Source organism: Xyrauchen texanus, chromosome 16 (genome assembly GCF_025860055.1).
Source record: "Xyrauchen texanus isolate HMW12.3.18 chromosome 16, RBS_HiC_50CHRs, whole genome shotgun sequence".
NCBI lineage: Eukaryota > Metazoa > Chordata > Actinopteri > Cypriniformes > Catostomidae > Xyrauchen > Xyrauchen texanus.
The window spans coordinates 3,597,495-3,607,680 of record NC_068291.1 but is presented as its reverse complement, the minus strand read 5'-3'; the positions used below and the strand labels follow the sequence as shown (position 1 = coordinate 3,607,680).

At 35.8% G+C, this 10,186-nt stretch overlaps 1 protein-coding gene across 1 annotated transcript; it reads right to left on the bottom strand.

Annotated features, from left to right (window-relative positions):
* Positions 1 to 6,923: 6,923 nt before the first annotated feature.
* Positions 6,924 to 9,907, bottom strand: ccr6b (chemokine (C-C motif) receptor 6b). Its single transcript, XM_052145991.1, has 2 exons — positions 9,883 to 9,907; positions 6,924 to 8,315 (listed from the first exon to the last, which is right to left on the bottom strand). Exon 2 carries the CDS (start codon positions 8,298 to 8,300, stop codon positions 7,206 to 7,208), a length of 1,095 nt encoding a protein of 364 aa, XP_052001951.1. The 5' UTR covers positions 8,301 to 8,315; positions 9,883 to 9,907; the 3' UTR covers positions 6,924 to 7,205.
* Between the last annotated feature and the right edge of the window lie 279 nt (positions 9,908 to 10,186).

The following is a 10,186-nucleotide window of genomic DNA, read 5'->3' as shown; positions in this document are numbered from 1 at the left end:
TATATATATATATATATATATATATATATGAACAAATAAATTATTAAATATGTCAATAAATAAATGTCAATAAATACATCAAAGTCAAAGAAAGAAATATTTATATATTGACACATTTCAAGATTTATTTATTTTATTTATTGTCACTTTTAATGAGGTATTTCAATGTCCCAAAATGCAAATGAGGGGCGAGTTTTTGTTACTTTGACCCAAGCTGGAAGTATCATGATTAAACAGCAATAAATCTTTCATTTAAAGCAACAATATTTATGTCAATATATCTTTTAATAAATAATTAAATTATGAAATGTCAATAAATAAATACATATTTTTTTCTTCGGACTTTGATGTATTTATTGAAATTTATTTGAAAAAAAAAAAAAATGTCCTTAGTCTTTTATGTATATATATATATACAGTATATATATATTTGTTGACACAATTTAGGATTTATTTATTTATTTACTGAAAAACATATAGGCATATACTGTTAGGCATACCTCGTCTTGTTTCACCGTTGCCCTTTGTTTACCATTTTTGTCACTTTTGTAATTCCTTAGTTTTCACTTTTGTCGCTTTTGTAGCTCCACATTCTCCCTGTAAGCGTTCGTGTTCTCCGTTCATTGTTTTCACCTGCCCTCGTTAATTTGCCATTGGTTTCTGTTTATCCTCTTGTTATCTTGTTTGAGTTCTGTTTGTTCATTGGCCCCTTTGTCCCATGTTCATGTATTTATACCCTGGTTCTTTGTTCAGTCCTTTTCTATCGTTGAATGTTGTTAGGCCTGGTATGTGTTCCCTGCCCGAGTTCTCAGTGTGATTTTCATCGTGTTTAAGTTTCCTGTTTTCCCATTGTGGGTTTTTTCCTTTGTGTTTATTTGTTTGTTTGTTTAATAAAGTAAGCTGCATTTAGATCCACTCTCCTCGTCTGCCTTCGCTGCCTCCATTCGTAACATATATAGTATATTGATGTTTTTAATGAAAGATATATTTAGTTATATGGCACACTCATACAGATTGAAGAAAAAGGACCAATTAAAGATCAATAAAGTATAATTTTTTTATAATCTCAAATGAATTGTGAGCATACATGGAATATTTATTTTCTTTTAAAAATGTATTTAACACACTGAAGGACTTTGTAAATTATTGAAGACAAAAGGTAATTTAAAAATTGTCACAAGTAGTCAACACAATAAACACTTTCTCATTTAAAGTCTGGATATTTCTTGTTCATGTCCATGTAATTTGTCAACTACCCATGGATTAATACTTTAGGTGCATTCCAATCCACAAGGTCCCTATGCAGTGTTCACTGCTCCCTACTCACTGAGCATGGGATATCATTTGGAATACCCTGCAACGTCATCAAACACAGACAACGCTTGAATCATGTTGATCACGGGGCTCAAGTAAGATGACACGATATACTCATGTAAATAAATATAAATGTACAATAAATAATCTTACATCCATATATATAATATTATATATATATATATTAGAGGTCGACCGATATTGGTTTTTTCAGGCCGATGCCGATCTTTTGAAATCCGGGTCGGCCGATGGCCGATTACTGCTGCCGATTTATTTTGGCCGATATTTGGCCGATATGTGCTTGTTTTTAACCTCTTATTTGAACCTTTTATTTGAAAGATAAAATGTAACACAAATAATTATTAAGATATAATTTAATAATATAATTATTAAAGCAACACTTCTCAACAAATACATTTATTGAACACTTGACCAATCTGCACTTGTACACTTAAATTAAAAATGTATAATGTAAAAACATATTGTATAAATAATGTATAACAAATATATTAAATAAACAAAGCAGGTGTTACGAACTGCTCCGAGACACGAAGGTTGAGATCCAAATGCAGCTTTAATTAAGGGGCAATCCAGACACGTAATCCAATATTCAGAGCATCCAAGAGAAGCACAGGCATAACTAGGGATGGGTATCGTTAAGGTTTTAATGGTATTACTACTCTTACCGATACTGCTTATCGATCCGGTACTTTAACGGTATTCTTAACGGTTCTTTTTGTTATATTACACAAAGATAAACGTTATATAGGCACAGTGATTTAATTTCAGGAAGGTCTACTAACATTACTGTTCAGGTGTGGTCTAAAAAGAAATCTAATAAAGTAATCAATTGTAAAATAACACTGCATAGTTTATCATAGATAGATTAATGCTTATTAATGCAGAAGTTATTCATTCAAGAGCTGTAAGTGATTTTCTCTTTGCCTTTTGTTGTTTGATTCGCAGTAATGGCTCAATCGTCACATGTTTAATAGACAGCTTCCCCTTTAAGACCGAGTTCAGATCTAATAGGCTCCTGATGCAGCATATTTTCTCCCCAACTATTTCCATAACTACGTCCATTTAAGACATAAACTGTGTTTAAGTGAATCTCCAAGCCTGTCGTTTTGACATATTTTTGTGTATAGTTGATCGTTTAGATGTGCATATGAAACCCAAAGTAGTCTATACTTTGCTCGTCTCTTTGCGGTGTGTTTTGGAGCGCGCACCACCTTGGGAATGGTAGCCTATCTCTTGCGCTCTTTTTATTATTAAACGCGTCCCGCAATTTAGCAACAGTAGCATTTTACAACAATCACCGATCGTGCTGATTCTGACGTTAAGTTTGAGTTTTAGGGAGAAATGCCAGTGCACCGCTGTGAAGGGAAGGAAGTTGTGCTAGACAGAATGCGGCTTATGTATAAATATTCTTTTTATAATCTTTGGAAGGCGAAATCTAAAATAAAATCAGACTAATATCACAGATCTAAACCAGATGAACACTACGTTTGAATGTTTAGTTCTGTCACTCATTAAGCAGGGCTCGTGTTTTGCTCGCTGTGGCACCGCATGAGCGAGATCTCTCTCTCTCTCTCTCTCTCTCTCTCTCTGACTGCGAATAGCTAAATTGCATCACAGACAAATGGTTTCATATAATTATTATACATAGAAATGGCTGGCGAGATAAAATAACTTTCTCTTTATAGCAATAATAAATGTATTTTCTTAATTTCTCCAGTACCGACAGCAGAACCGATAACGTCCGAGCTTACCAAAACCAGTCCTTCAATAGCCTATAGTGCGTTGGTATCTTTTTATTGCTTATTTCTCTGCATTGAGTGACAACCCTCTCAAATATAAGACACACAAACAGAACAAATAAAAGTCTCAGATTCACTGTCTGTAATTGCAAAATTCTTGCTTCCTTATTGTGACATGATAGCAACCCTTCTGCTGTGATAATGCAACTTCAACTACGCTATCAATATCCAAAGTAGCCGAACGTCATGTCAACTATCGCGTTTGTCACGTTTTTTTCTTGAAGTTGGCAGTAACATATCAAAAGTTTTTAATTAAATATAAAGAAGTTATACAAATTTAACCCTTACCGTTTTCTCCAAGGAACTTAGCTCCTTCCTTAGGCACTGGATGAGGTCTGCTCACTCTGTTGGAAAATGACTCTAGGGGCAGCGTGCGTCGAACACGTGTTCCACAACAGCACTAGGCTGCCCACAGATGCGCCTGCCTAATAATCGGCTTGATATGCGTGGATATTGGCCGATGCCGATTATGTAAAAAATGCAAAAAAAACGGCCGATTAATCGGTCGACATCTAATATATATTATAATATATTGTTATATATTTCAATTTATATATTTTTCCAGACTTGTAACCCATAAGTTAAATGACTGTTGCTGTTTAATATAAAGAATAAACGTTATGTGGTTATTTTATAATAAGTGTTTCTTCTTAACTGTTATATGATCATTTGTCATGACAATGGATGTAAAGGTTGCATTTTGTGCACTTTGTACTCAACACAACTGTGAGGTAAATTAGGGTTAATTAAACACCACCATCTCAAACTCCTTTTGTTTGTTTGATTTTAGCATTTATTTTAGCCTCACTACGTCAGTACTTTGCTGGTTCGCAATGACTGGTGGGTAAATTTCCCTCTCCACTTCCTGTGAAGTGATGTATCACTTATTCCCTGTGCTGTTTGTGCCCTTCCATCTGAATATGTAGGCTCCCTTCGGATTGGAATCTCCCTCAAGATGTCTGAATACCATGTGAAGTCCACTTTGGAGTACCCTAACGGTCGATTGGTACACACGTATCAGCCTATACGTATTAAAGCTGCACTCAGCAACTTTTGTCTTTGTGTCATCTTGGACTTACACTGACACCTAGTGGTTTGGATGCAGCATCATTTAAAATCAACAGTTTTCAGTTTCAGATGACATTGTAGAAGTTTATTATTCACAGTCAGTCATGATTACTTTAATCAATGAGTGAAAGTGTCAATAACAGGACGGTTACTGAGATTAAGGGTGTAGTATTCAGCTGGTCATGTGATTCTAAAATGGCCGCCCCCACATGTAGAATAAAACAGCTTTTATAAGGTTTCTGATATGAGTCTTCATTTTAATGTGAGTGCACATGATTTCATACATATATTGCAAATTACAATTCATACCTTTAGGAGTTCAACTTTTTTAAAGAGGAAAAAAATTATGAGTGCACCTTTACATCTATAATGCTAATAGAAAGAAACATAAAGCAGCAGTGTGGCGAGGTCGTGGTTGAGCATCCGTCAAGGGAGAGGGGAAGCGGTAAGGATTCATCTCTGGGTGAAAATTAAGTCTAACAACTGTTTCTTGTTGCAGTAATTCAGGACGAGTGATAAGAGGAGCCCAGGCCAGAGCCCAGAGAAAGAGGGAATTTTACACAATCTGAAGCTACACAAGTGTGCTAAAAAACTATACAGACTCTATTGAGAGTGAATAAAGAAGTTTGACATTATCTGAACCTCACTTCCTCATTTCTGTAATGTCCAGACCTGTTACAAGCAGCTCATAGAGTTAGTTATTCATGCTTGCACTCGTAATGTAATTATGTATGCAAACTATATGTGGTGTTTACACACAAATAACAGAAGTCATACAAGGAAATGAGCCAAGCATCATTTAAATAGGTAAATTTAGGTAAAATGTGTGTGTTTTTGGATAGTTGAAAGCCCATTTCATCTAATGCATCCTGCTTTTATGGATATGATGTTACTCGTGGTCAAGTCGCATAATTTAAATGTATTTAAAAGGCTTAGTTCCTCTCCTTTTCTTCAATCGTGTACTAGTTTGTCTCTTTGACCCATCTGAAAACATTTAGATAATCATCCTACTACATTCAGTCAGATCTGTGTATCTGCATTTATATTAAGAGGAAGAAGTGTGTCATTGGCCCCTTATCCACAGTTTGCAAAGACACACTTAGAGGCATTCTTTAACATCCACAAGACCGAAAGTCCCTTTCTAACACTTCTGAAAAGAGTTTCAGTCAAATCTATTAAGTTGTCCTATAGCACATTTACATGCACGTTCTTACACCGATTTAGCTTAATAAACCAGTCGACACAGGTATTAATTTTGTACTACACGTTCTAGCTGAGTGCAAAACACTGCCCACACTGACGTCACCGCCAAACCAAGCAACTTCCTAATACCGGTATGTGCACGGTTACTGTTTTTAACATTCGGTTAACCGCAAGGGTTTCACGAACGGTTAATCATATTTTCGTCAGGAGTCAGAACACAAGTATTGTTACACTGCTGGGGTTAAATAGCCTCTTTAGGGTGCTTTAATTTTTAAATGGTTTAAAATCAAATGACAGAACTTATTGTATGTAAATATGCATACCAGAGTAAAAGGAAAAAAACACTTACTGCTTATCAAAGACAAGCTGGAATCATGTTTAATAGTGTAACAGTCCTTTATGCAACCTGAACTTGTTCAGAACGCAGCACAACTAATGAAACACAGTGCAGGTGTCTTTAAAGTTTTTAACTTTACTTGGTGTATAAAAATGCGCTGATCCTGCGCAAGAAGCTGAAAAAAAATAGTGAGTTTCAAAGCAACCGTTAAAGTTACCTGTCCAGCGTGTGTTAGTATAGTATAGATATAGCATATATACATGGTAGACGCACACATGCTTGAACAGCCCATAACTCACTCTATACTAAAAAAAAAAAAACCCGGCCGGAAAACCCAACGGTTTGTTGGAACTGGTCGAGTTCGGGTCAAGTTGAAGACCTCTATTAAACATTTAGATAGAATAACCAGAAAGGGATTTTGGTATTCGATTAGTGGCGCACCGAATGTTGACTATCCGTGCACATCCCGCTTTCCTATTGGTCAACATGGCGAATTCGCCTATGAAAGTTCACAGAACTTGAACTCCATGTGAAATCCGTGAGAGGATTTCACGCAAAATTCACGTTCGCACGGATTCCCATTGAGATGACTGTGTTTCGGCCGCAGAATTTCACCGTGGGAAGGTAAATGTGATTATTTCAAATCTCCTGCAAACAGTTTTCTTACTTTTTGTAAGTTATCAACATATTGGATGTAATGTAATGCATGTAAACAGGGTTGTTTTACAAACCTTACTCAGCAGAGATTTCGTAGAACAAGGCGACAATTTTATGATTATAGATTATATAGACACATTTAGCAGACCACATAACAATATTGCTTAAGGCAACACTAATGAGTATATATATATATATATATATATATACATAATTTTTAAAGGCATATTGGTTTTTAAACATGTTGTGAATGTCAAATGTAACTAATGTCCTCACACTGTAATATTAACTTGATGATAGGGCAAATAAGAATTTGCTTTGCAAATGAAGCAGTCTGACCACTAACTGTAAACCTTTTTAACTGTAAGAAAGCAGTTGAATTTGAATTGAATTTAATAATATATCACAAAATAATATTTCTTAGACAAATACAAAAACATTTATTATGATATATATTTCATACTTTTTTTAACAAGACCATAATGAATAAATGTTTAAATACAAAACTAATTTCTTGTCAATCATACACAAAATGTCTGAACTTTTGAGAAAAACTGCTCTGGAAATAGGATTGCCAACTGTCCATTATTAGCCGGGACATGTAGTTTTTAGTCAGAAATGTAGGCGCTTCAAACGGAAAAGGTGTTGTGTCCCATACTGAAATGCTCAAGAAAGACCCAACCCCACAGCCCTCTGACTCGTTCTATATTGAAGCACTCAAAATTCTCAGACTTCCCCTATCCGTGTGATGTTGGCAACCAAAATTGAAAACAACATTACACTATATACACCAATAACTCAAAAGCTTACATTGTAAATGACGATGGGTTTTCACGATTGTTTCCAACCACGGTTTTGGCTGCTGGTATGTACAACTCTGAGGTCTGCTGAGAGGAGCGTCCAGAGTAGATGTACCTTTTCCCCAGACACCGCAAGTCCTGCAAGATTTGACAAAAATGGCTCCTGAATTTCACCCCGATGAAGGCGTAGAGGATGGGGTTCAGACAGCAGTGAAGGTAGGCCAAACACCTACTTATAGACAAAGTCAGCAGGGTGTCTTGCTCTTTCTTGCATTCTCTGTGCGTGAACAATTTACTGGTGTGGACTAGGAGCGCCACGTTGTACGGCAGATGGCATAGGACAAACACGAAAACCACCATGAGGACCACTCGTATCGCTTTGTGCTTCTGGAAGTTCCTTGCTTTGAGCAGAGTCACCATGATGCAAGAGTAGCAAAATGTCATGACCATCAATGGAACCACAAAGCCTACTAACATCTGCATGCTGGGCACCAGGACCTTCATCAGTTTAGCCATATCATTCCTCTCAAAATTAGGGATGCATTCAGTGATATGGTTTTCCTGGTACTGCTCATAATATATGAACGTCGGCAGAGACAAGATAAAAGCAAGTAGCCATATTATTGAGCAAAAGAGACAGCTATACATCTGAGCTTGTGATCGAATCTGGATAGAGCGTCTGGCCTGGACGATGGCGATATAGCGATCACCGCTGATGCATGCTAAAAGGAGCGTACTGCTGTACAGGTTGATGCTATAGACTCCTCTCAATAACTTGCAGGCCCATGTGCCCATGTACCAGTCATGCTGTTCGTTGTAGATGATCAATGGAAGGGCGATTATGAAGAGAAGGTCTGCCAATGCCACGTTGACCAGGTAGACGTCCGTCATGGTTTTTGCTTTCTTGTAAAATGCATATGTGAGGAGCACCAAAATGTTGCCCACCAGACCGAGTGCACATATCAGAGAGTAGATGTATGACTGAATGGTCACTTCTTGTTGATGGTACCAACTCATGTCACAAACCTCCACATCTTCACAGAAAGGAGGAGTACAATTGTACTCATAATCAGATTCGTTGTAGAAGTCAGAGTCATTCATAACTGTTCGATTTACCTTGAGAGAGAGGAGGCAGAGAGAGAACCATAACTATTTCATAAATCTAGGCACAACAGTTGAAGACACTGAATAAAATTGTCTGTCTGCCTGCCTGTCAACATCAAGAGAGTCCATAAAGTATTTTACTTTGTGTAGGTAAAGAAAATACTAGTCGTGTTTCCATCCAAGTTACGAATTTAATCTATGCTCGAAAAACGTTTATCAGCAAAACAATTTGCGGATAAAGCGGCATATGCTTAACTGAACATAATCTTTACTTCTGGGGAAATTGGTGCAATATAGAAAGGAAAATGGAAGTTGAAGCCACAGTGGCTCTTTTATAAATTGCAGACAAAATGTTCTGACGAACTTAATGTTTGCTAACATCCAGTAGCAAGTGTCTTAAACGTAGACCAGGCTTTGGCATTTCACAATCACCAGATCAACATTTGAGATGCTCTGCAATGATATTGATGACATTCTCTGAGTGATTTATGTATTCATAGGGCTTGTTAAGGCAAAGTCATATGACTTTTTGATTTGCATCTACTTTATATTTCTACAGTGTATAAATTCTATAGGAATATACTTGGTAAATTAGTTTCCATCGTAGTTTATGCGCATCTCTTCTTTTCGAATACAAAATGTATCCACCTCAGGCAAGCACAACCTTCAAAAGATATTCGCATCTCAATTTCATAACAAAATTCCCTCAAAATAAAATAAAAACTACATGTTTGAAGTTTTATTGATTGAATTTTGTTTAACCTTACACAATTAAATTTGATGGAATTTAGAATTTAGTGTAAATCTTAAAAATAGGCTAATATTTATATATATTTTAGAGCACATTTCATGCAAGTCTTTGGAGATTTTATTCGCATCTTGGTGTTTGCATCCAGCATATTGTATGCAATATCCCAAAATTCACATAAAAATACATGGACTGAAAACCCAGCTATTGTGGATGTAACCCAGAATGCTAATTGCATAGCATGAGAGGGAATCTATGCAAATATAATTTTTTTTCCTTTTGCGTGCTTCTGTATATAGCAGATAAGATAATGAAACCACCATCAAAAAAAAAAAAATAGATGAAAGTCGTCTTTGTCCTAGTTTAAAGTGCACATGGTTTCAGTTTTCATAAGCTTGCATAAATAACAATCAAATTCTACACAGTATTGCATGTACAGTGTGGTCCAAAAGTCTGACCACATTGTAAATCTAGAATTCTTTTCATTTAAACCCAGAAATAAACAACGTTTTACAATTAAAAAATTATAATAATGATAAATAAGCAAATACAAGTTGAAAATGAAAAATTAAAGCAAAAAAGTGACATACTAATTTTTATTGCTGTATTAAATTATAAAAGAATGCTAAATATAAGTATTTGTACTAGTATATGTCAAACTATATTTCTGTATAATCTACTGAGAACATAAAACAAACAAATGCATTTTCATCAAATTACTTGTATTTTACTTGTACTCTATATTTTAAGTAAAACCTGTACCTAAAAGCAGCCTATTCATCAAGTCTCCTTATTGACACTTTATCAGACTGATTTGAAAGATATATTCACCTTGCTTTTAAACAGTTCACTTGTGATCCTCCTGCTTCAGTATGGAGATCCCTCTGGTTGTGTTCATTTATATTTGTCTAGACCGCCCCACATGTAAACTCATGCAGTTGGTGTTGCAACAAACACAGTAGTCACATTGTCTGATGTTACACGGTTGTGCTATCTGATGCAGCATCCTTTTCAAGAATTTCACCACCCACATGGAACACCTTGATACCTCAGATACTATATAGAAATAAAGTTTATGGGAGTGATGTTATTGATCAGTCCAATCTGGTGTCATAAGTTTTTGATGAAACCATTT